The 27,653-nt window shown below is 39.6% G+C and overlaps 1 protein-coding gene across 1 annotated transcript in view; it reads left to right on the plus strand.

Moving 5' to 3' along the window:
* Positions 1-2,702: 2,702 nt before the first annotated feature.
* NDFIP2 (Nedd4 family interacting protein 2) overlaps positions 2,703-27,653 on the plus strand; it is a gene marked incomplete at its 5' end in the record, with an annotated part of 42,520 nt that continues 17,569 nt past the window's right edge. The window contains one exon of the mRNA XM_080917535.1: positions 2,703-3,026. Coding sequence (XP_080773661.1) covers positions 2,703-3,026 — 324 coding nt within the window. The remainder of the gene's footprint in view (positions 3,027-27,653) is intronic.

The raw sequence follows: 27,653 nt of genomic DNA on the forward strand, positions 1-27,653 counted from the left end.
AAAGAGGTCTGGTGTTACAAAAGAATAGATTAAGGATTGTCCAGCTGTCTCTTTCAGCTAATGGCTGGCTGCTGTTCAGAAGAGCATCACCAAAGGCCCAATGCTTTAAAGCCTCTACAGCTGGGAGGTGCTAGCCGCCCACATTCCTTACAGATGAGCAACTGAACATACCTGAAAAAGAATCTGGGGCAGATGTTCTACCCAGTACAGCAGTGTGGCACTTGTAAACATTTGGGTGGCTGAATTTGGAGATGAGATTTGATTGGGTAAGCAAGAAGTGTTAGTCAACTACAGTGAAATTCTACAGTTCTACGTGAAGTGGCTTAGGACAGTATATTACCATCAGGGTTTTTTTTAAAGGTAAGTAGAGTTGTCACTAAAAGCTCAAGTGTTGAAAATATTACCATATACTGTTTAAGATCTCTGAAGAATATCACTTCTTGATTCAGTTCTCATAAGAGGATTCCTCCCAGGAGTCATGTGAGCATCTTGCTTTGTGGAGGTCATAGGTTAGTGAACAGGATGCCTCTTCTGCAATGGTGAGAGAGCATCACGGTTTCCTATGGGTGAAAAGGGTGGGACTGAAGAGAGTCGGACTGGCTACTTATGATAAATCTTTCCTTTACCTCTTCTTCACAGTGCCACAAATGAGTTTACAGGAAGGGGAAAGGAGACGGGGACTTGTCCTTCTTTTAGACTGCAGTATTTAGCACGGTGCCTAACATTGAAGGCCCAAGTATCTATTAGCACTGACTGGTGACTTTAGCATTGGTAAAGTTGCTGCTCACTCTGTCCCTTGGTTTCTCTCTCTGTTAAGCATTGACTACAGTCATGCCTACCTACATCACAGCGTTGTGTGGAGGCTAAAACAGGACACTCACAGTGACTAGATTCAGATCTCACTGTTCTTTCAAACTTCCTCACTGAAAATATATTGTGTCATCAAACTGTGCCATCTGCTCTGTGAAAATCAAAACATTCAGAGAACCTGGGTGTGGGTAACATAAGTTGATTTATCAACAGGATTCAGGGTGTCTACCTTGAGTCAGGTCTCTGATTTTCAATGGCCTCCTTTTCTTAGAAGTAATAAAATTTAGAGACAAGTGAACCTAAGGAGCTAATGAAAATAAAAGGATGCCAGGAATTCAATTCTAAATTTCCTTTATAGATAACAAGTTATATAGGAAGTTAATTTTTCTTTGCTAACACTGGGTGTTGTTTAGCTCATGACTTCTATTTAGAACAATACTGTAAGGAGTTAGTACTTATGCAAATAATATCAATTAAATGGGAGAGTTACTATCTTAGGATCTAACATGCATTACATTGGAGCATATGAAGAAAATTAGGTATGCCAATACCAACTTTTTTTTTTATTATTGCTGGACTGGCAATGCTAATATTAGATATTTTAAGATGATCTTAATAGAACTGATAAATCATTTGAAAAATAAAAATATCAGACTTAACTTTTCTAGCTAATAATTATCCAAAGTTATTGAAATTTGTTGTATCTGGCTAGTTGAACTAGTTTCATCTGGCTTCCTTTCTTTCTGAAATCTTCTCTGTACATATATGAAGCAAAGAGAGATGTTCTCCAAGTCTCCCTCCCCCAACCCCTAGGGGATCTCCACAGTAAGAAAATTTATGGAGAAAGGGTTTGAATTTTAAAAAGGATAGTTGGGCCAGATTTGCTGGTCCACCATAGTCTTCTGCTTGTTAGAAAAACATGAGAGAGAGAGAGAGAGAGAGAGAGAGAGAGAGAGAGAGGTGCGTCAGTCATGTGGCCAGTCACAGGGTATATGATGATGATGAGCCACAAAGTGATTCTTTACCATTATCAAATCTTAGGAGTATTTGAGTATTAGCACAAGAAATCTCACCTTTTTATTTTCTTCTGTCCTTCCCATTTCCTATTTCTAAAGGCCTCTTTCTCTGTAAGGCATTGGAATATGTCTGAAGAGTCATTTGTAAATCTCTTAGAAAAAGGTGGGCAAACAGAAGAGGAGGGTAAAGCCTTATACAGGATTTTCAGAATAATGAAACTGTTCGATATGTTTTATAACAATGCATAGCTAGGGCCTATTTTTCAGGACTGCAACGTATAATGTTCGAAATGAATTCCAATGCACAATGCAAAATCCAATCTATGGATTCTAGGTGATAATGATATGCTGTCATGGGTTTAACGTTTGAAACCAATGTGCTCTTCCACTGAGGACGGCTATGCGTGTTCAGAAAGCAAGACTGTTTTTTTCCTTCCTCGACATTTTCCTGTGACTTTAAAGCTGATTTTTATGTATGTACATATGATTTTACATATGCATATCTCTCTGATATTTGATAATTCATTACGTCATTAATGATTTCGAATGAGCGTTTTAGGGCTGCTCTGAGATGGATCTCTTTGAGATGCTCTATTCTGGGGACTAGTAAAAGGGCGACCTGTCCTCAGGTGCACTAGGGACGCGGCGCCTCCACTCTCCTAAGCGTAGGTCTCCGCAGTGACGATGCATTCACTGGCTCCAGAGTGAAACCTGCCCTCACGGGAAAATCCAATCAAGTGGGGCGATTTTTTTTCTTTTCCGCTTCGGTTGCCACCGCCCACTCCCGACGGGCTTGACAACCTCGAAGGCTCCCCCGGACTTGCCTGACTTTTCCATCTCCTCCCACCTAGGGACACCTTCGGAGCGGGGCTGCGGATGGGACGCCGGCGGAGCCAGAGAGCATGCGCGTCCGCCCCGAGCATGCTCAGTAACGCGCGCGGCTCCCCGGAGCTCCGGCGCCGATCGGCGAGCGACGCGGAGGTCTCTGCCGGAGCCGAGCGAGCGACAGGAAGTGAAGCGGCCCCGCCGGGCGAGCGCGGCGGCAGAACCCGAGGCGGCAGAAGGGGCTCTGCGGCGGCTACGTCGTCGACCGGGGAGGCCGAGGGAGCTGAGCGGCGAGGGGACACGCCCGCTCGGAAGCCCGACCCCGAGGCGGGCAGGATGGATCACCACCAGCTGGGGACTGGCCGCTACCAGGTGGTGAGTGCGCGGGCCCCGGGGAGGATGGTCACCGCGCGGCGTCCCCGGCGGACCCCTTTCTGCCCAGCCCACCTTTCCTCCAAGCCCACCCCTAACCCCGGCCGCAGCCTACGGCCTGCGCCCCGCCAAGCCCCCACCCCGGCGCTCCCCAACTTGCCCCGGCTTCATTTTTTCCCCCTCCCGCCGTTTCCTTCTTCCCTGACTCAGACACCCGTGAGCCGTGAGTGGTGTCCCCCGGCGGCGGGGCTGGGTGCACGTACCTGTCGGGGAGGCGACCGGCGTTCTGAATTGTGGGAGGTTATAGAGTTGGGTGCAGTGAGGGGCTGTGGACCAGGAGAAAAGAGCCCCGATGGGGAAGGTGCCTCTGTTCTAGTTAACCTTGTTATTTTTTGCCCTTTTCCACCGTGTTAGTATTACAGTGATCGATCGTTTATTTAAAAAAAAAAAAAAAACCTGTCTCTGCTTTGCGTGTGTGCCTGGGTGGGTTTCGGTGGGAGGTGCAGCGCTTTCTTAGGGAAAAAAATAGTTTCCATTTAATACACAGTTTCACCTCTCAAGTGTCTACACCACCAGCTGTGTTTGGAGGAGTAAAATGCACCTTGTATTTTCTTTGTCAGAATGTCTGTATTTTTTGCCCTCATTGGAGATGACTATTGTAAATATCATTGTCGGCAATATTTACTTTGTTGCATTTTCACTTATAAACTTTTAGGTAATTTAGTGGAACAGATTTAGTGGAACAGTGGGGGAGAGAAGAAAAGCGTTTGAGTATATTGTTGCTATTTGCATGTTGAGTTTATAAAATTGTACATTAGTCCCATATGTCACCTTTTCAGTCTATCTGCATGTGTGTTGTGCCTTTTGATAAATCTGAAGGACTGTTGAAGAGACTTAATTTTTCATTTTTCTTTGGTAAGAGTTCTGTATCATTTGTGTTCATTTGCTATAACATGGCCAGGTGATTCAGATTATGAATTTTCTGAAAACTATCAACATTTTCAGAATGGTTTAGGAAACAAAAATCTTGCCAATTTATTGAAGGTGACTTTCAAGTTGTCGGTTTTGGGTGACTTTATGTTTTTAAAGACATTTCCCCCTTTCTAAGTGTTTGCAAAAATAAAATGCCACACATATATCCTGGATAATTTTATCATTAATACTTGCTTTGCTTCTCAAATCTTTCCCATTTCTACTTGTGTCTCTAAGTGATATAATTTGATTTGAACCCTTTCTTTGGGTTGTTTTTCTTTATTGGGTTCAACCATGGCAAATACTTAAACAGTTTTAATAGTAAATAATTTATTTTTTGTCTCTTTTTGCTTTTGATAGAGGTAACTAGTTGAGCTACTTTTTTTTTTTCTTTCAAAATCTCTTCAGATAATGTTGGAGTTTACTTTTGTCTAAACTTTCAAAGTAGGTATAAAACACTACATGTTTTCTGCCTTCAAAACTGAAGCTTGTCCTGTAGAGACTTTGAGTGGGTGGAGCCACTCTGTAAAGGCTGTGGGCAAAACCAGTCATTCTAAATAAATTCTTTCTTTTAGATAGAATATTATTCTTTATAGGGAGAAGCATTGGAGAGTTTTATTATAGTCTAAACTTGTGTTTTCATTCCTTTACTTTGGTGGTTGCATGGTAAGTGTGTCTAGGATGATACATCTTGGTTTGTTGAGAGTGGCTTTGTCTGGTAACATGGCAGAGATGCAACTGGATTTCAGTTCTGAGTAGACTCTAGCCAGTGTCCAGTCTGGAAGCCTACCGTCTGTAATGAGCATGCCTATTTTATGGCTGCCTTTAGCGCAGGCCTTATTTTGAAACTCTAGAATGATTAATAAGCTGGAGCAGTAAACGTCTTTTACGATGAAGGATGATGAGGTTAGGGGATAGGGAACTGTGGAATGCTGGGCGAATGTCCTCTTCTTTAAAGAGCTAAAACTCAGCTCTGCACACTGGTGATGCCTGGTGATCAGAATGGCATACTGTCTTTAACCCATGTATACGACTTATTCAGGCCATTTTTTTTTTCTTTAGGCCATCCAAAGGATTTTTTTTAAATTGCTTTAGCTAGCATGTGAAGTTTTGAAATTTATTGTTGCAGTAATTATTAAAAATGAATGGCTTATCTTTTTATCAGCTCTTGCTGCTCTAGTGTGAAGCTGTGCGCACAGATTCTGTCACTTGGTCCATGAGCTATACGAGATTCCCTTCCCAGGCGGTTTACTCCACCTGCCCTGGTGCTTCTGCTCCTGAGTGTTTCTTTACCCACCCGCCTGGTGTAAATATGACCCTTAAGACCCAATAGCTTTTCATGTAGGTTTATATATCACATTCTCAATTCACAAACCCTCTATGCAATCCAATAGACAAAGATACAGACTGCCCTTCTATAAGAGATGAAAGACCTATAGAATCCCTTAAAAAATATTCAATTCTACCTAAAGCCAGTTATGGCCACCAGGATCCAGGTCTCCTTTCTCCGGCTCCATCTTGATGTCCTCCCTGCAATCTCTGTTCCTCTTCTGTTTTCCTACCTTTTCTCCGCCTACCTCTCCACTGTCCAGTCATGTATCGACTTAGCATAAATCTACATTTTGTAGGTCCTATTTGTACTTTTGTGTCCTACATACACATATGTATGCATGTATAAATTTAATACATGTCTTTTTCTCTCTGAATCTGGCTTATTTCACTTAACATATTGCATCCCTCCAGTTCCATCTGTTTTCCTGTTTCCTGAGATTGTTGTACTTTCATTCTTGTCAGCTGAATAAAAGTCCTCATGTATATAAACATTTTCTTTGTCCATTTATCTGTTGATGGACCTCCAGGCTGGTTCCACATCTTGATTACTATTATTTTTGCCAGACTGGCCCTTGTACATTCTGGACAAGCATTCAACCACTGAGTAGCCAAGGAACCCAATGATCCTCCTGCCTCAGCTTCCTACTAGGATAACAGTCTCACATCACCATTCCTGGCTATAATAACTGTTCCCCTCCCCATTTCCTGTCCATTATTAAAGAGACCCATAACAGTAGATAAAATGTACAGGTACAATGTTTTGGTAATTTTGTAATTTCAGAAAAAAAAAGATCTGGCATAATGTTTATTTTCACTGTGTTTTGGGAATCTAGTTGTGCTTGATAGGAAAAGAGTAATGTGCCAAACTGTTAAGTAATTAACTCATTTGCACCTGCCATCCCAACTTACATTCTGGCTTTGATGTTCTCTATTTTGAATGCTCATGTCCTGCAATAAGGTGACTACTAAGATTTAAAAGGTACTCTGAACAATTAAATTGGCAGTGTTAATTTAGCAGCACTTTGATGAACTGTATACTAAAATGCCAACAGTAGGAATCCTTGGATTGCATTTTAACATACTAGCATAGCGAGATGTTCTTTAGAAAAGAGAGTAGCTTAGATTAGTTTACCGTAGTTATTTCTCATATTTGACTGCAAAGTGTTTTTGCTTCTTTTACATTTTAAGATAATATTAACAATTCTACAATGTAAATTTTCTATGAAACAAAATTTGAAGTACTTGTGCTATAGAGTTCTGAGTACTTTATTTCTATATCTGGAGAATTAAAGTTGCAGCTGATAAATCAGCAAAGGAAGAAGGTTTGAACTGCTAAAGTCAAGTTAGGGAGCTGGGATGTAGCCAGGTGCTTGGCCTAGCGTGTTTACACTCCAGGCTCTGGTTCCATCTCCAGTACTACAAAACAAAACCAAACAGTCATTAGCGTCATCTTGACTTTTAGTTAGGTTCTGTTTGCAATGAAAAAGAAAACCTTATTTTTTTTCTTTTCTTTCTTTTTTTTCTATGTGTATGTCATGCATGTGCTGCTGCCCAGGGAAGCCAGAAAGTCTCCTGAGCCATCCTATTTGCCTTTGGTTTTCAAACATTTCAAATATTAGTACAGCCTCATAGTTATTATTTATTATGAGAATTAAAATACCATAATACAGGTAAAACATAGAGTAGTGTTCTCAACCTGTGGGTACAACCCCTCTGGGGTCAAATGACCATTTCACTGAGGGTCACATGATCAGATATCTTTCCTATATACATTATGATTGACATCACTAGCAAAATTGCAGTTTTGAAGTAGCCACTTCCTGAGTTTGCAGCTTTAGGAAGGTTGAGAAGCAGTGATGTAGAGTCTGTCACATGGAAGTAACTACTGTTTTCATAAGCTAATGAATTAGTCTGTTAATGTTTCATGGTTGTTGGCAGAAAACAGAGGACTCCTAAGTCAGAACAAATGCATTACTCACAGTACTCCAAGCAACAGGAACACAACGTATTTGAGTTTTCCTTGTTCCAAAGTCCTGTGAGGTTAATGAGTGGAGAGACACAGCAGAGAGCTTGCCACACCTCTGAGGCAACCAGAGTCTAGGACCCAGCTCTTTCTGTTTATCTGTCTGCTTTGTTGGAAGAGCTAACATTATAGCAAACAATGGCTCATTTGCCTTTGAAGACAGCTTCTGTGTTTGCCTTAGTCCTCTCTGTTGTCTGAGTAACTTATTACAAGGAAGGTTCAGTCAGCAGGAAACTGACAGCTAAGGTATTTTCAGAGCCAGGACTAGTGCCTCCTCAGCAGACCATTCTAGGTGTCTAGTAGAAGGCGAATTTTAGGTGTAATTGTTGGCTTTCGTTTTCCCTTTTAAAGAAACGCTAGTCTTTTTGTGTTGTTTCTAGTTATCTTTGTTTTCTTTTTTTTTTTTTTTTTTTTGGTCTCTCCTGATTTCCATGACCTTCATTTCTTTCTTTTGAATTTACCAATATACATTGTATTACTTGTATTACTGGTACTTCTGGGCTCTTGTCTACCTTAGGTCTCTATCATATTGAAATTGAATTTTGTCCTCAAACTCCTGTTTTTAATTTCTGATATTTAGAAGCCTTTTATTTGACATCTTTGTCTTTTATTCTCGCTGTGCACTCCTCCCAGTTCCTTGAATTCCTGTGCATTCCATGCTATGAAATCATTACTTCTGTTGCTTGGCTGTCCTTTAGTTTATTGTTTGCATGGCATGAATCACACTCTTCTTCAATGTAAATTAGATTCTCTCTCTCTTTTTCCTTCCCCCCCCCCCCCTCTCTCTCTGTTTCTTCTTTTCCCTCAAAGACCTTCACTAGTTTCCTCTTAAAGGCGTATTTCATCATTCAGTGGCGTTCACTATTAAACTCTCAAATATATAGAAATACACAGAGAACTGGAAGAATAGTTTAACAGTTTTTACATTTATGCTCTGTATGTCTTCAGCATCATCTTGCAATTGGAATCTTTATTCTGTGAGCATTTCATCCGTGCATACAGTGGATTTTGATCATCTTCTTCCCTGTTCCCCTCTTAACCCTGTCCTGATCTACTCTCACCACATTTCCTCCTAACTTACTGTCCTCTTTTTAATTTATCTTCTTTTCATTCTTTTTGTTTTTCAAGACAGGGACTCACTGTGTAGACCAGGCTGGCCTGGAACTTGGAAATCCACCTGCCTCTGCCTCCTGAGTGTTCAGATGAAAGGTGTGGGTCACCATGCCTAGCCCCTCTTTTTTTTTTAATTCTTAAAATTTGAGACAAAGTCTCACTCTGCAGCACTGAGAAAAACAAATGCCCAGTCTGTACCATTGTCATTTACAAATAAAACTAAGTGTCATCATATAGAGTATTCCTCAACTCCATCAGGGTTTTCTATAACCGTCACCAGTCAGTCCCTGTCCCACAGATGATTTTTTTCACTTTAAATAGTGTAGTGCGTGTAGAATATACAGCTTCTTTCATGCAGCGAGAGGGTTTGAGATGGACCCAGGTTGTTATAAATGTCAGTAGATCACCTCTTTGCAATTGAATAATTGTACCTGGTACAAATTGTGTGACTATGCTTTTCTTATCTATTGCTTTGTTGGTGGACAATTGGTATGTTTTAGCTTTTAGGTATTACAAGTGAAACTTACGAACATTCTGGTATCAATCTTCTTGTGGGCATGCACTTGTTTTGGTAAGAATTACTGGGATGTTTAGTTACATAAGAAACTACCAAACCTGGGCTTTTCTTTCCCTGAAATAGTTGTCTAGTTGGTTTTGTTTGTTTGTTTGCTATATTTCCCTCGTCAATAAATTTTTGATCTTTAAAGTTTGGGCCATTTTGGTCTTTATGTTTTTTTCTACTCTGATGAATTCTTTTAATGTTTGAAGTGTAAATCTATCATACAAATTTCTAGCGTGGCCTTGCACACCTGTATAGACTCCTATCTCAGCAGCCTTCCCTCTTTCATTTTATGTACTGATTGCTGATGTCTATCTAGCTGGACATATTTCTTGTTAATTCTTCAACCTTCACTTACTTTATATGGAGTCATAATTTGGTTTATTTATTTTTGTTTTATGCGCATTTGTGTTTTGCCTGTATGTATGTCTGGTGAGGGTATTGGATCCTGGAGGTACAGACAGTTGTAGGCTGCCATGTTGTTACTGGGAATTGATTGTGGGTCCTTTGGAAGAATAGTCAGTGCTCTTAACACTGAGCCATCCATCTCTCCAGCTTTTTGGAGCGACCAATTTATTCCAAGGAAAAGTTGAGAATCTCAATATTAGAAAAATTGTTGACTTGTATTACTTCATTGGTAACTCTAGTTTCAAACTTTTATTTCATGAAAGCATCCAGGTTTGGGTAAGAAAGACACTGAGTCAAATAAAAAAATGAGACTGGCCTGAAGTGAAAACAAATCAGCTCACCCTTCAGTAGTCTGTTGCTTCAGTTCACAGCAGACAGAGGTCAGGTCCAAAGGTTGGCCATCCCATGCTAGGACAGGCCATTATCTGAGTCAGTTTTAGTGGAGAGGCTCTGCTCATTCGCTGACTGCTTAAAGTTGTAGGCAATGCTAGCCTACAGTATATGTCTACTACCTGTGGATCTGTATGGAGCTAGGAGACCACGGAGTGAGAAGGAAAGATAAAAACTGTGAGCTGAGACTGCAAGTCCCCCGCAGAGCTGCGTGGCAGTCTCCTGGACAACAAATACACAATTTAGATTTCGAGATAAGATGGTTAAGAATTTCAGGACAGTGACCACAAATTATATTAAACACTTAAAATTATGTGTATATGTGTGTGCCTGTGTGTGGATTGATATACAGAAGTGCAGTGCTACTGGAAGCAAGAGTCAAAGAGGGTTGTGAGCTACAGGATATGTGTGTTGATAGGTGAGTTTACATCTGCAAGAGAATTAAATGCTCTTAAACCTGGAGCCATCTCTCCAGCTGTCCGTCTCCAGCTGTCCATCTCTCTAGCTGTCCATCTCTCTAGCTGTCCATCTCTCTAGCTGTCCGTCTCCAGCTGTCCATCTCTCTAGCTGTCCATCTCTCTAGCTGTCCGTCTCCAGCTGTCCATCTCTCCAGCTGTCCATCTCTCCAGCTGTCCGTCTCTCCAGCTTGTTATGTATGTATGTATGTATGTATGTATGTATGTATGTATGTATGTATGTATGTATGTATCCATTTCACATTCTAAAATATTGCCTAGCTGTATATGTTTTGGTAACATATTCTCTTGAAATTTTATATGGATTCTATATAAGTAGTATTGACATGCATTTAGATAACTAAGGAATATAGTCTGCTGACATTTATTAATGTGAGTTTACTGATGTGATCATTATGATTAAGGCTAGCCCTATCTACCATGTGATTTTAAGTCATCATTATTGTCTGTTTTCTGGCCATGCTGTTATAGTTCCATTTAGAAATTTGATTACTTAGCTGGAAGTAAGGTGTGGGTAAAAGACATGCCAAGTGCAAGTTGGGAAATGTTGCAGTAGTTTAAGATTTACTATCAGATTATTTCACTGTTTTGACTTGCTTACTTTTAAGATGTGTTTGAACATGAAGAACTTAATTTTAAGTTCAGGAATGTGCCGTGTTTCATCCATCTGTGATGTCTCTCCAGAATAATGCAAAAATTATGTAGAGAAATCTGCCACTTGGACAGCAGATTTGAGAACAAGAAAAATAAACTGGAATTTATTTTATAAAGGTGTCTTTTACTGACTGTTAACCTCTTCACTAATAGACATGTTGAATGTTTATTGGAATGATGTTTTAGAGGCAGCTTTTGAGGGTCATTTGTTTTTACCTCAGGAGAGCTTTGATTGAATTCAGATGACACTTTGTGTAATTTCCTCCAAGAGACAAGGGTATTGAGATAGAACTTGAGACCTTAGTGGACTTGCTTGTAACCTTAGACAAGCTTAGCTCATCTCTGTGAGGTCGCTGCATTAGTATGCCCTCAGCCATATGTGACATTCTTAATTCTCTTGTTCTCACCTTTGTAATCACCTAGCTGGTCTTGGACTTCTGATGTTAAAATATACTTTTTCCCTTTTCTGTCTTCCTTCTTTCTCAGAAGTAGTTTCTGATTTGATTTGTGTGTGCATTCTGATGTTCTTTTCTCTGGAGAGTGCGCTCTCATTTCTGCCTCTCTGTGGCCCTTCCCACGGTTTACTTCCAAGTTACGCATGGCTTTTTGATGCCATGCACGCGAGTTTGCTTCACTCGTATTCTGTTTGTATTGCTTACTGGACTAAGTCTATAGCAAGGAAGAGCTAACTTTGTCTTGATTATAATAGTATATCCCAGGCTCTTACATGTTGTTGTGGACCTTTCTATCCATAGATAAAATCAATAACTCTGGAAGGAATGCAGGCTAGATGTGGTGATACACACTGCAGGCGCAGTACTTAGGAAGCCAAGGCAGGGAGACTGTGTGTTGAGGCTTGTCTGGGCTACATATCATGATATATCTCTGAAACCAGCGTAGACAGACACTGGAGAAAATGAAAATAAATAGCTGAATATTTTTTCTGAGTAGTTGGGAGTGTAAATAAGATATATGAATGTATTACAGAGTTCTGTCCTAGAAAAGTAAAGTATATGCTGTACAGCCTATATAATATTAACATGAATGTTCATTCAACATTATCTATTGACATCATTAATGTTCAACATTAGGATAGAAGCTGTATTTGTAAGAGAGTGACCATGGGTAGATTGTTCTTCCATGAGAGGATAGGTTTTCCTAGGTATTTTGTAAGTAGGGAGTACTTACTCATTTCTTCAACTACCCCACTGGAAGCCCATCTACAGGAGCTTCTGTATGAGGCTATACAGTACAACTTGAGGGACACATTTCATTACTTTTTATGAACTGTATGAGAATTATACTAAAGCAGTACAGAAGGGCAGGGTGGAAGGATGGATAAATAATTCTAAGGATATTTGAAAACAGCATAGGAAATCATTTTACATTTGCCTAACATTGCATATAATACATATTTGAATTATATGTGTATGTGTGATTCATACCTTAAATGAAGTTATTCCACTTGGCGTAATAATACTCTGCCCAAGAGTCATACGCCATCTTTTCCAGCTCTGTGCATGAAAAAAATTCCTTTTAGGTTTTTGGTCTGGCGTGTCTGAGAAAGTCCCTAAACAATATCAGCTATTGCTGGTGCTGAAGACTCCACTCACTTCTGACACAGGATTAGGAGTGTTTGAGCTAGAACTCCCCTGATAGCCTCCACTAAGCAGTGCCTTTCTCCATGCTGAAGGTGTTAGGTGGGCCGCCAAAAGGCAGCTGTGATATCACTGAGCAACAGTGACCAGCATGGGAAAATAATGATAGCCATTTCTTGGTAGGAACTAGCAGTTGTCTAGTTGGACTTAAAGTCTACTTTAACAGGAGAGAAGTCATGTCTGAAACCATCAACCTAATTAGTTTGCTATGGTGAGTTAGGTCATGGATCTTAGAGGAGAATCTCCACATGCCTAACTGCATTCAAAATACATACCTCATCCAAAAAGCTTCCTGCTGTAGCAGATGGAACTGCGTTACTGAGAGCCATGGCCAGCCAAGATGCAGAGAACATCTGACCTTGGAGTACCGGTTGGTACATCTCAGTCCACCATCTACACCTAAGCCTCAGGGAACGTCAAGAAAGACGGGCAGAAAGATTGTAGGAAGTCAGCAGCAAGGTTGTGTCTTCTAGAGAGGACAAGGAAGCCATACCCTGGAATCTCAGCAATATGGCTGCCCGAACACGACTGAGCAGTGACAACACAAATTGACATTCCGAGGTGGTTAGGGAAATCTCAACAGGCCTCCAACATAGGTGAGCACCACAGGCAGTGTGACTGCTGCAAGTGGGAAAATCCTTTCTCTCAGCAACGACTCTCTCAGCTGCTTATCAGTGCCAAATACTCACTCCTACTGCATACAAACCACACTAAACAGACTGTGCAGGATGTACCCCAAACCCCGCACGCTCGCAAGTGTGTGTGTGTGTGTGTGTGTGTGTGCATTATATTCCAGAACATTTTTTTTAGTATTGAGAATTGTCTAGAGGTTTGTTGTTACTAATAGTTTTCCCTGAGTTTATAGTTACAGAAAGCAACAGTATATCTTGCAGTGGGAAGATTGGCCTGTATGTGGCCACTACCATGTTGAAAGAAGCCAACAACAGGTTTTTGAGATTTTTTTTCATTCCCTCTGTTAAACATCTTTGTTTTGTGTTTCTTTAATGTTGGAGGTGTTAGACTTCTTTATTTGCTTTTTTGCTCCTTTGTGCCTATTCATACTTCTGTAAGCTGAGTTCATGTTCTTTGCTTGTAGTCTGTGGTTTCAGAATTGTGTCATTTCTTGGTGAGCCAGCCTTTTAACAGGGGGCCTCCAAAGCCAGTGTCTGCCATCTAGAAACTATGGCTGTAGCTTAGTGAACTTTAAAGCAGTGTAGATAGTGAGTTGCAAAGTTGGTCAGTTGATACACACCTACAGTTAGCTAAGAATAACTTTTGGTGTTTTGTTGCTTAGTTACATAACTATTCTTAATAATTCAAAATATATTTCAAAACAACAAAAATAATTTTGCATATTTCATTACAAAAAGGAAATAAAAGATATAGACTAGGAAATAAATAATTATTGTTGTCAGAGTCTGTAAAATATGGAAGAACCAACAAAACTCTTGGTGCCTATAAGAATTGCACTAAAAATATGACATAAATACGGAAAAGTCAGTTTCTATGTAACCAGTGAGGAAATAAAGCCAGAAGTTGTAAAACTTTTGGGTTACATGCCATATTCACATGTATGTTTAGAGTGGCTTTGATTATAATTTCCCAAATGGAAACAACTAATACATCTTTCAGTAAGTGAGTAAACTGTAGCATTTTGACAGTGACATTTACTTAGACCTAAAATGAGTGACTTTGAGATCAAACAACATGGAGTAAATGCCTGTGCATATTACCAACCGAAGAAGCCAGCTTGACAAATCTAGGTACTGTATGATTTCAACTGTGTGACATTCTGAAGACATTATTTTTGGAGACAGTTTAAAAAACACTATCAATGATTGCTATGTCCTGGTGAGGAAACAGTTTAGGTTGAGTGTATAAGAGGAGCTTTAGTGCAGTGACGCTACTGTTTGATACTGTGAGGAAGGATAGGAGTTCTTAGACATTTGTCATCAGCCACAAAATAACAGCAAGACTGCACTTTGAATGATAATGGCGTGGATCATGGTGGGTTCATCACTTGTAACAAGTGTACCAGTTTGCTGGAGATAAAGATAATGGGAGGGTGGTGCATCTCTGGGACAGGGTTATATGGGAAGTTGCTACACTTGAGACTGACATTTGCTGTGACTTTAAATCTAAAAACTTACTAAGTCTTATTATATGGTAAATAAATTTAGGGATATATTATTGCTAACTTGGATAGAGAGAAGGGAGAGGTGATTGAAATTCAATGTATATGTTTATATGGGTGTTTCAGTTTATGTGTCTATACCTTGAGAACTTTTAAGAGTTTTTGGTTTTGAATGTAACACTTTGATGGATCAGCCTTTTAATAGTGTCTCTAGTGATATCTTGGCACTTGCTACTTCCCGAATACATCATCAGCACGCCTTAGTAACTTATGTCACTGTATTTAGTTTTGCTTGAGGATTCTATTCTTAGCCTCTTTCCATTTGTAAAGGGGAGAATAAAGCTTTCTATGAAGAAAGTTGCGTTCTGGCCTGGTCCTTGGTCGTCTCAGTTCACTGTGTACCTCTGACTATAGACAGTCATGCTCCATTAGTCTCCTTGCTGCTGTTCCAAGTGTACTCTGCACTGTTCCCTAGAGCTCCTTAGTCATTAGAACCTACGGGTTCTGAGTCAATGGGACTGAGTTTATTTACTGTGCCCAGTATTATACTAGGAGCATATAAGATTTAGTAAGTGTTGATTGTAAAACTAATTAATGCCTGGTTGGCGGAATAAATAAAACTACATAAACCACAGAAATGAAGTGAAGCTAAAGAGATTAATAACACAGTCAAGCTTATTTTGCTAGTAGGATATTTGTATCCCAAATTTAGGTCTATGATACCAGATGACACTCTTTTTTAGTTTAATTAGCAACTACCCTGTCTTCTAGAACAGTGCTTCCTTCTTAACCTTTTGGTCTCTATCCCTTTGAGGTCAAATGACCTTTTCACAGGGGCCACCTAAGCATAGGAAAACATAGATATTTACATTATGGTTCATAATAGCAAAATTACAGTTCTGAAGTAGCAGTGAAAATAATTTTATGGTTGGGTCATCATAGCATGAGGAGCTGTATTAAATGGTGTGAGCATTAGGAAGGCTGAGTGCCGCTTATCATATGAGAGAGAGAGTGCATTGTGCTGACTTCCAAAATGTCAGATGAATGCTTGTGACAGAACGTTGACAGTAACAACACACTAGCTTAGGGGCTTTGATACCTTTAAAAGTAAACTTAGCCCAGCCCATTATGTATTGCCTAGCTTCTACCCAACTCTTAGGTAGGAGACATTATCTATTGCTCAGAATCCAGTTTTAGCTAAGAGTCTTTGTTTCAGCCACTTTTCCATTGCTGTGATGAAACACCATGGTGAAGGCAACCTGTAGAAGGAGGGTCTATGTGGGTTTATGGATGCAGAGGGTTAGGACTATATCACCAGCATGGCGTCTACTGAAGCAACAGCTGAGACCTGCCATTGACATCCACAGACAGGAAGTGGAAAGCACACTGAGAATGGTAGGCCATCAGTCTGCCCTCAGGGACACACCTCCACCTGCATGCTTCCTAAGCCTTTCCAAACAATGTTTCCATCTGTGGACAAGGTTTCCAAATATATGAGCTTGGGGGGCCATTCTCATCCAGACCACCACGGGGTGTAAAGGGAAGTCTGGAGCCCTCAGAAGACAGAGCTGATGTGGTCGAGAAAGAGAAGGGAATGACTGAAGTCAGCGCCATTCAGTGTGTTGAAAAATGTTGACCTCTGCGAGGCTGTCGGCTGGAAATTATCTTCACATTTAACAATTAGGAGTCATCATTCTTAGCAAGAGACAGTTGAGTAGAAGCTACATGGTAATGGTCTGGGGAAGAAACTGAAAGTGGACATCTGTTAGTCTATTTTTTTCTTTTTCAGGATGTTTGTGTATGATGGACGAGACAGTTGAGAAAGCAGGAAAAGAGTAATTTTAAGCAGAGCAGGTTTCTGTGTGCTGTTGTTTATTAGTATGATATAAATAAAATACATGTGGGTGATGTAGGTAGACAGCAGTAAGTCAGGAATAATGTAAATGAAGAGACTACTGGGAGACAGGATCTGCTCGGTGTATTTGTCTTTTGGGAGTGAAGACTGTGCTAGGACAGGTGCATAAGACGAAGTTTAGAGATGCAGGGATGCAGGGGAGAGAAGGTGAAGGACTTTAAAAATTTGTTTAAGAGCCTCTTAATTCCCTGTGTGAAGTAGGAGGCAAAGGTTTGACCATAAGTTTTCTGGTTGGGAGTGGGGAAAGGAGAAGGAAGGCGCTGACCCCTGCCCCGTCTGGAAATGAGATGACAAAAGCTGGGATCAGGGACTAATCATGGTGCCAGTGCATGTGGTTTCCTCATTTGTTTCCCTTCCTCTGTCAGAAGGCAACAGCCTCATCCTGATGCGTCTGTGCAGAGGAGCTCTGGCCTGAGCACTAGGGAATGGGTGGAACCTTTACATACATGCTTCGTATTGTTTTCCAGAGGATACAGGATAGAAGGTAGTGAACGGACTGTCAGGGATGGAGGGAGCTGGTTTAAGTTCAGTGCCCCTTTTCAGACTGGGCCTCTCTCTGCCTTGGGAGCAGAGACTGTAGTCACTGTGTGCTACTCTCTACATGCCGTTCCTTCATATTTTATGACAAAGGGCTTAAAGATGATTTGGCTGTTTTGGCCAAAGTAGGACTTAAAGTCAGGGCGATGATAGTGGGGAAGGGGGTTGACAGTTGTAATTTGGACTCACGTGAATACTATCAAGAAGACCATGAGAAGATGTTTCCAACAGTGGGAAATAAAACTTGATCCTAGTATCCAGATAGACCTCTCTACTCAACTGCCATAAAGAAATTCAGAGCAAGTCATTGTGAAAGAAAATGAAGTTTATCAATCGGGAGACTGCATACAGGGGAGGACAAGAAGGGAGGGCACTGGGCTGCAGAGACGCTCAGTGGCTGGGAGCACTAGTCTCTCTTTCTAGCAGACGACCTGGGTTTGCTTCCCAGTGTCTGTGGCTCCAGTTCCAGGGGATCGAACACCCTCACAAAACACCAGTGCACATGGAAAAAAGACAGCACTCAAATGCCCTAACAGTATGTGTCATTTTTGTGCCTTTTAAAATTACTTTGTTATAGAGAGATAATCTATAACTAAGTTTAAAGAGTAAAGTTTAAACAAAATTTAAAAATAAGGTACACAGGTTTATTTTTTTCTAAAGCCGTTCTTAATGAGATTGAGGCATGGTTTATACAGGGTATTTATAGATTATAAAGGATTAAGATAAGATGAAAAAATCAAAAGTCACACGGGTTTACAACTGTTTTAACCTTAGCATTGTTCATTAGCTGTTTTAATGTTTTTGTTTAAAATATTTCTTAACACCCCCATTCCACCAAAAAAAAAAAAAAAAAAAAAAAAAAAAACAAAACCAAGAGTGTAGTTACTTTGTCTTAAAATTTTTTTTTTTTTTTTTTTTTTTTTTTTTTTTGTGTGTGTGGGTGTGTTGAAATTCTTGACTCAGTGAGACTTAAACCAAAACCAAAAGCAGGAAAGTGAGGGGCTTTATTTCTCACGTTCCCTTCATGCTCTCTACCTTGCCTCAAATGGGTGTGGTAGGCTGTGTGGACTGTAGGACCTAGTGAGAGGCTTATGATCTGCAGTATCCCAGATGGTCTTGTTCTTGTACTTAGCGAGTGGGGAAGGAGCTGGCCTTGCTGTTTGAGAGGGTATGAAGAGAACAGCCCCGTGTGAGGGCTGCGCAGTGCTGAGTGTAGTGTGTGTGTGTGTGGGGGGGGGGGTCAGTCCCCACATAGGGCTTCTAGGGGCAGAGTGGGACGTAGATCAGTACGCTGACCTTGTAGTCTCTCCTGACAGTTTTTGGAGAAAGTCAGGTCAGTTCTTTACAGCACAAGCCTACAAATGCCTGGTTAAAAAGGTGACCCTTTACCTACTGCCTTCAGGGTTCCTTGCTGTTGTTGACAGGAATGGTAACTATGGCGCTCAGATGGTGCTTTCCCAGCTCATTATTTCTTTAAGAACTTACTAATTTCCATTCTACAGTGAGAACTTTTCCCTCCAGTCCAGTTTGTTTATTCACTTACATCATATTGAATTTACAGATTCATATTTTATTCTATGAGTTATAATTGCATATGTTCTACTTTTACTTCATAAAATACTCAGATCATTCTAACTTATTCTGTGGGAGCCTCTTTAATCTTTTCCTGTGTCTTTGTGACATGTTGATGATTCTGGTCCTTTCTTAGCATACGACATGTAATAGGGCAGTGGTTTGAGTTCTTGACGGTGGTATGATTGAAAGGCAGTGTGCACCTGCAGGGAGGACCCCGGAGAGACAGCCGCTTTCCTTCTCGCTGATGCTGCTTAATTATGACGTTTGTCACAGGGCCGTGTGCAGTGTGCACCGCTCTTCTGACGAGTAGCTAGTGTTAGTTTAAAACAGAACCCCCTTTATTTTTATTTTTATCTTCTTTGATTTTTGTTTTGAGGCAGGGTCTTTCTAAGTGAGGAGCCTGGCTTTAACACACCTTTTTGGATTGTATACGTGGTTGTTTTACTGTGTGGGAAGGACACCAAGAAGAGGTGCTATTACAGGTGACAGCAGCATGAAGCCCTTAAGAAATGCATCCTTTGACCTTAGGCTGAATTCATTAGCGAATCATCCCAGGGAAATAGAGGCACACTGATACGGCTGGCTTTAAGTGCTGTCCGACGGTTGACGGGGACAGCAGCATTTTACATGGATTTATGGACTTGACTTTTCTCCTGCTGACGGCTGCTAAAGGCTTTGAATAATATGTTGGAATCTGTGGTGATCTTGTTCAGTATCATGGACAGATTTTACAGATGTAGATTTATTTTTTTAATTAATCATTTTATTTGTTTACATTTCAAATGTTATCCCTCTTCCCCTTCTTTCCAACTTACAGAAATTATTACATAATTTTGTCCTACATTACAAAGAGTGGTTCCTACTTTTATCTTTCTTGTAGAAATTTTGGGAAAGTATAGCCCAGTTTTCTTAAAAAAAGAATTTACAATTTACAAGAATTTATTCTACCCATTTTGTTTATTAGCAGTTATTTTGAAACAACCCTTTATCTTATTTAAAATTGAAATAATGGAGATGGAATAGTCATTTAGAAATAACCCTTTATTTTATTTAAGACTGGACTAATGGGGCCTGGTGAGCCGGCTCAAGAGTAATGGTCGTTTACTGTAAAAGCCTGGAGACCTGCGCTCAGTCCCCAGCACCCACATTATAGGTAAAGTTATCCTCTGCCCTCTGTGTGTGCACCACTGTGGCATGTCCATACTTACTTACCACACACACACACACACACACACACACACACACACACACACACACACTGGCATGTCCATACTTACTTACCACACACACACACACACACACACACACACACACACACACACGCGCGCGCGCGCGCACGTGCGCGCACTTAAGAAATCAAATAAAATGAAATTGGTAACATGATTCACTTTTCAAGCCAATTTTAATTTCTGTAGGCTAAATATTCTTTCAGAAAACTTTACAGTGCTTATATTCTGTTATAATGATATACCATATTTATTCTATTTTAGATTGATAGGCTTTTTTTTCTTCTTTTAATAGGACATTGGGATGAATAGCTATCGACCCAAGAATTGCTTTAACTTCCTGTATAGTTTTATAGGGTGTAATATTAAAATGGGAAATATTTGGTTGACATGTGTGTTTTACTAAGCCTCTCTTTTATTTTTAAGTTTTAGTATTTTTGTTTTTCCTTTTGAGACAGGATTTTATAAAGTACATAGCCCAGTGTAACTGTGAAACTAGCCAGCCCATGCTGTCTGACAACTGCTGATTGTCCTGCCTTCGCTTTCTGGGAGTTTGTTTATTGTGCTCCTTCTGTCCTGATTCCTTTGTTCAAAACGTGATATGTGCTTACCTTAAAAGTATACACACTAGATGTACAAAGACACAAGCACCCAACTCTTAGCTGTCAGAGAAACCTATGCTAACACTGGGTGAACATTATCCCATTTGTGCTTATAGAGAGACAGACGGGAGTGATTCTTTGAGTGGGGTTAGGCTATTTTAAAAATAAAAACATAAAATATGATGCTTCAGTTTTCCAGTAAAGGGGAAAACATGAATAATTCAACTCTCAGCAGTGTTCCTTTACCATAGCACTAATTTTATTATTATTTGTTTTGTTTTGAGACTGGGTCTTAATGTGTGGGTCAGACTGGCCTTGAACTCATAGCTGCCGCTGCCTCTGCTTCCCAAGTTCTGGGATTGAAGGTGTGCTGCACCATGCCTGGTCACCACACAAGTCTCAAACTGTATCAGATTTCACTAAAATTAAGAAAACTGGTTATTCATAAGAAATCAGAATAAATTGTGAAAATTTATGCTGAAGATTAAACTATTAGATTTTTGTGTGTGTGGTGAACAGTAGAGATAGTTCATCTACATTTCCAGTTCTGGTACTTGTATTGTCTTTAGTTTTTTGGGGGCGGGCATATATAAAGTTTGCTTTTTGTTTCCTAGAAGTTATTTAGTCTTTATTCTGTACTTAGTCTTGGTTCTACATAAAAAATTTTGATGTAGCTCTTCTGTCAGTTGAGTTTTTACTTTGGTTTTTAGTTCCGTAGCCCAGTCTCACTGTGATGCTAGACAGCTCATGCTGTCCTTGATTGTTCCGCTCAGCTTCCCAAGAGGTTGGTCCCATGTTTGCCTTTGTTTTATTCTGAAGCAGCTCCACTGCAGGGCACAGGGATGCCACTATGTGCTTTTATGCTTGTGGATGTTCTTCTTGCCTTTGCTTTTGAAAGACAAGTTTGGCTGGCTCAGTTTATGAAACATTTTTATTATAAGAAAGTACAGAATACTAAAGACTCCCATATCACCATAGAAATAACTGATGTAAATGTTTGTTGTGTTATGTGTCAGACTTCTCTCCCCCACCTACCCATATCCAAGCCATACGTGCCCCTCCCCTTCCCTTTGTCAAATGATCCTAAAGTTCCACCAGTCTGTGTCTGCTTTCTTTACTTCTATTGATTACAGTGTTTCTTCTGTACAGTGTGTACTTTAGGATTAGATGATAGGAATTGCATTTGTTACATTATTTTGCTACTTTTCAATCTTAATTTTCATTTGTACGTGTGTTCTGCCTTCATGTATGTCTGTATACAGTGTGTGTATGGTACTTGTGGAGGCCAGAAGAAGGCATTGAATGCCCTGGAACTGGAGTTATTGGTAGCTGTGAGCTGTCTTGTGGGTATGGGGAATTGAACTTGGGTCTTATGGAAGAACAGAAGTGCCACTGAGCTGTCTCTTTAGCCACTGGCTATATATTTTTTTAAAGTTAAAGATATGTTATTATTATTTAAAATTATATGTATGTATGTATATCAGTGTGAGTATATGTACAAATAACCCTTTTTATAGGCTGATTTTACAGGGTAGTTTATCACCATAAAAAGAAATGAAATTATTATGCTTTTAAGATTTTAGTATTAAAATTAATACAGACTTAATTTCAAATTTAAATGGTGAATTCTGCTGTATAAATCATGGTATATTTATATAACAATTTACATTATATAATGTGTAACTCTATGTAAATATAATGTATAACAATGGTATGTCTATATACTAATTTACTCATGGCATAGTTGACTGCATAGTTTCTTGGTTTTTGAAAGCTACTACCTTAAGTATGCCTATATGCATCTTTGTTAAGTGTAAGAGTTGTTTGATATTGACATCTAGATAATAGAATTATGGGTTATGTACACATCTAGTCTTGATCAAAATTACCAAATTGCTCTTTAGCATGGTTAAGTTGATTTTACCCTTACTAGTGGAAGTTTAAGTCTATTTTTTCCATTGTGCTGTTTTGTTTTGTTTTATTTGAGATAGGGTCTTTCTATGTAGCCTGGCTTGGCTGGACCTCCTTATGTCAACCTTGAGCTCAAGAGATCATCCTGCTTATGTCTCCTGAGTATTGGAATTAAATGTGTGTACCATCATACCTACCCCAGTGTACCAAGTTTTCCCTAGGAACGTTTTCTTAGTTTTGCAATTAATACTACTGTGTTGCTTAGTCAATAAAATTTGTGTTTCCCTAGATATAATCTTGCTAATTAATTTGTACAAAAGCATTGCCTCTTTTATGACCAGCTTAGGTTCTTGTCTCTATATTCTTCAATAGAATACTTTTACTTAATAACTGAAAGTTATATCTATGGATGGATATTTGCTGCTGTTCAGTGCTGTGAGCCATTTGTGATGATTTCTTCCTCAGTGTCTGAAGAGTACTAGATAGTACTAAATATCCCTGCTGAGCCTCCATTTGCTTTGTTTTTTAAAATTCTCTTTCCCATTGATTTCTATCTAGTTGTGATAAAAATGTTATCTTTGGAGTTATTTTAAAGATGGGTGCTACAGATTTTTAGGGTTAAAACACGTTTTATGTGTTTACAAATTTGTCTGCATGCATGTGTGCCATATGCATGCCAAGTGCCCTTGGAGGCTAGAGCTTGCATCCCCTAGAACTAGAATCACACACTATTCTGAGCTGCCATGTGTCTGCTTAGTACTTTTAGAGGGCAGCCAGTGATTTTGACCACTGAGCGATCTTTCCATCTCCTGGAATTTTATTTTATGTTTCATAGTATGTAGTGATCTGTGTGGCTTTGGAAAACAGTATAATTTAGGAGACAGATTCTTGCTTATGAAGTTACTTTGACTGTCTCATGATAGTTGAATGATGACCTTTCCACATTTTATTCTGTATTTTGTTGTGAGAACCATAGCTATTCCTAAGAGGTGCATACTACTTGATCTTGAGTTGTGCAGCATACACACACACACACACACACACACACACACACACACACACACACACACGTATATATATCACTTCAGAGAAAACTGGAATCTTAGTGGATTGTACATATCTTAGACCCTGCTACTTGATTTAGGGACTACTAAAATGAACAAATTATACTTCCTAAACATCTAGGCTTATGATCTGATTAGGAAGACAAATGCTATCAAGCCAAAGTCTCTAAGCCCTTTAGAACATTGTTTTTCAGCCTGTGGATTATGACCCTTTTGGGGTCACATATCAGATATGCTCATATCAGAAATTTACATTACAACTTCATAACAGTAGCAAAGTTATAGTTATGAAGTAACAATTTTATAGTTGGGTGTCACCACAAAATGAGGAACTGTATTAAAGGGTCACAGCATTATGAAGGTTTAGAACCACTGCCCTAGAGCCTCATGAAGCAGCACCGACTTGGTGCTTCCTGGAAGAGAATGGTTGCCATTAAAGTTTCCTAGCTTTGGTTTTCTGTTGGTGCCTAGGTAGCCCCTACCCCAACAGCTTTGTTTTAAACTCTTCTAGACTGTTTAGATTCTGATGGCTAAAAGGGACATATTCTACCTGCAGTGATATCTGTTTTGATATTTGTCTGTCTGTCTGTCTATCTATCTACCCACCTATCTATTTATCTATACTTGAAGGTTTGATTATCTCAGCCCTTCATTAGGAAATGTACTATTATACAATTTTAGTCTTTAAACTTTACCAACTACCAGGTTTCTGACTTAGTTTTAGTTCATGCAAATTAGAAAATTTCTGGAGGTTATGTCAAAATGTTCTTGTTTAATTTGATTACAGGAACAGGAAAGGAGTAAAAAGGCTTTATTACAAATTGCTATTACTGTTATATGGTGAGCTCATATATGGAATAGAATGTACAGTGACTATAAAATCAGCATTAGAATCTTTAAAGTTCAATGTTTAAATGGCTTTATGAAGCCAAACAATTAGCTTTTAAACTATTTTTTTTCTGCTTAAGAAAATGTTTCATAGAATTTTTCCCGTCTGTGTGTCAGATTTTGGTTCTCAAGCCATTTAAGGAATGGCTACAATTTTGCTGCATTGTGATTTCTAATAATATGTGATTTTTATGGGAAGCATGTTTGTCTTGAAAATGAGTGAGCTGTGATAATTGTGTAGATACATACCTTGATGTTTCCTTAGTTGTGTAGGAATTTTTCTTTTTTCCTGTCCTCAGTTGTATACTTTTGAGTGTTCTTTAATTAGGTGATGTTATTTTTGCTTTTGTCTTTGTCCCAGGTACCCTTCCTAGAAGGAGGGCCTTGCTGAGTGTTGAGTCATTTGCTTTGCCAAAGGAATATGGTAATGTAATTAGTCACTAGGTTTGGAGTAGGGAGGGCTAATGCCCACCCAAAGTGCTGTGGATCTGTAATGGAGAAGGAAAGCCTTTGAGAGAAACAGCCATATACTCGAGTGCCTTAGTTCCTTAAAGCTATAGTGTACCCATGAAGAAATACATCTGAAAAGCCCAATGTGATGAGATAGAACAGTGTGCATGGACAGGCACTACACCAAACCTAGAGACTAGATTTCACAAACCTCCATCTTTTAAAAGCACACCCAAGCCTGACATGGTGGACCAGGCCTGGACCCCAGACCTCAAGAGCTGGAAGCAGTGTACCTGGAATAATTAGATCAGAGTGTGGGCCTCGGTGGCCCTAGCAAGCTGGGTTCAGTCACCTATCCTCAAGAAATAAATGGAAGAGACAAGTAATGAAAAGCAGACAAAGAAGATTTATTCAATTTGGTCATATTGCTAAGAGGAAACATTAAAATATCCAGTTACCCCAAGTTCTTCCTTTTCTTCCTTAAGGACTAGACTAGGTAAGCAATCTGCTACTCATTTCTTAAGATTATAGTGCCCAGTTGATAAGGAGGACGTTTTATAAGGCGGGTTTATAAATGTTTTCATAGCTGGGGTCTAAGTGAGCTACTATTAAATTATTACTAGTATACATGCATGTCACTGTACACACAGGCATGTGTCCCTCCTTGATCCCATCTACCTTTCCACTGCTAACTTTAACCCTTCCCTCCTAAATGGCTTACGGAGTTTTGGTTGATACAACATCCTAAGTAGCATGCGTTATTCAACTGACGGACTAGACATAATGACTATTCCATATAGAGGAAGGGAATCCTAGGTGTCCCAGACATTTATGCTGCAACTTTAGGACATGAAAAGGAGTTCAAACAGAGGTGTAATTTTTTTTGAAAGTGAAGTTTATATAAGATTTTTTTACCCCACCTACATGATTTTTTGTTCTTTGGAAGTCTTTGAGATGAAGAAAACTTTGATGCCTACCCTTTAACTTGAGGAAGTCAGTGACGCTGTGAGGGACTTCATAGTACAAGGGGCAGTAGCAAGACTCCTCTGTCATTTCACTCCTTCATGTTCTTTGTGAACAGTAACCTGTAATGCATGTTCTTTTCCTTTTAAGCAGGGTTGAATAAGTGCTTTTACTTTAACAGCAGTTAAGACAGACATAACTTTCACTTTTATAGATATCTTTGGTCAGTAAAACACATTGTGAATTATAGCTTCGTAAATTGTGGGGGTCCTGTAACTGAATGGTGGTGGGGCACAAAAGTTTGGCAACAGTATTGGTTTCTGGTTATTGTCTTAGGTAGGGTTTCTGTTGCTGAGATATTTGGTCATAGCACTATGTCCAAAAGCAAGGTAGGGAGGAAAGGGTTTATTTGGTTTACACTTCCACTTCTTACTCCATCTTGGGAGGAAATCAGGACAGAAACTCAAACAGGGCAGGAACCTGGAGGCACAAAGCTGACACGAAGCCATTGGAGGCTTCTTACTGCTTACTGGCTTGCTCCCTAATGGCTTGCTCAACCTGCTTTCTTACAGAACCTTCCATACCATCCCTCCCTCCTCCCCACAGCTTTTACATTTCATATGCTTCTTCTGATATTCCTGAATGTTGGCAGGGTGATATAATTGTGCCGTTTATGGCTGACAACAATCACTACTCATTTTGACACGTAATGGATCTTTGCAGTTCCCACTGACCACTGCATAAAGAAGTACCTCTGATTAGGGTGCACAACAGCTCTAATCTATTGCACATAAGCAATAGTTATTTAGAAAGCAATTTGATGAGTACATTGGTCTATATAATAAATTTCCTTTGATTTCTTGTCACTAAGTGTTTGATTTGTATACTTGTTTTATAGCCTCTTATATCCATGGTTACCTAAAAAGTTCTCCTGTGAAAAGGAGTTGTGAGCCCTGTTAGAAGTTATTGATTACATAAAGTGCTCTAAGCCCTTTGGAGAACACTTATGTTAGGAATGTTAAAAATGCTGTTAATAGAGATGAGTTTGTAGCAGGCTCTTGGTTTGGTTTCTTGTCTGTATAGAAAAACAGAGACTTGTAACCTGACACCTGAAGGAGGTGAGGCAGGTAGAACTGGATGCTAGGACAATGTGGGCTGCACAGACTGTCACCAGGTAAGGAAAGGCATGTCAGATAAGCTTGCTGTTGGGCAGCTACAGTGAGTTCCTGAGGTTTAGGTTTTAAGCTGGGATTTCAGTACCGTATAGATTAGCTGGGCACTGAGAGAGATGATAAAAAGAGTAGAATATAAATCAAGAGTCCTCTTTTTGGTCATTATTTGTTGGTTTTTTTTTGTTTGTTTGTTTGTTTGTTTTTTAAGTGGCTTACTAAAGGGATACACAGGCCTGAAGTTTAGAAAAGTCTAGTTTGGTAATATAAATTTGATGATCTATTCTATAGTTATTTAATACTGTATTTATATAGATATGTCATCTTTTCTTGAAAAGTCAGGGGCTTTTTTCTGACTTGCGTTATTTAGGCACATTTTTGCCCAGTTAAGAGTTCTGTGCTGAACCATCTTCAACAAAAAATAATGGAGCTGCTGTAACAATCTCTGCTGTATTTTATGTTGGAGAAAACCTTTTTAAAAATTATTTTATTGGGATATTCTCTGTATTTACATTTTAAATATTATCCCCTCTCCCCCCTCCTTGCTTACATGAAGGTGCTTCCTCTCCCAAACACCCTCTCCCACCTCAGCACCTTGTCATTCCCCTACA

The sequence above is a fragment of the Micromys minutus genome (genome assembly GCF_963924665.1).
Source record: "Micromys minutus genome assembly, chromosome: 5".
In the NCBI taxonomy this organism is placed as follows: Eukaryota; Metazoa; Chordata; class Mammalia; order Rodentia; family Muridae; genus Micromys; species Micromys minutus.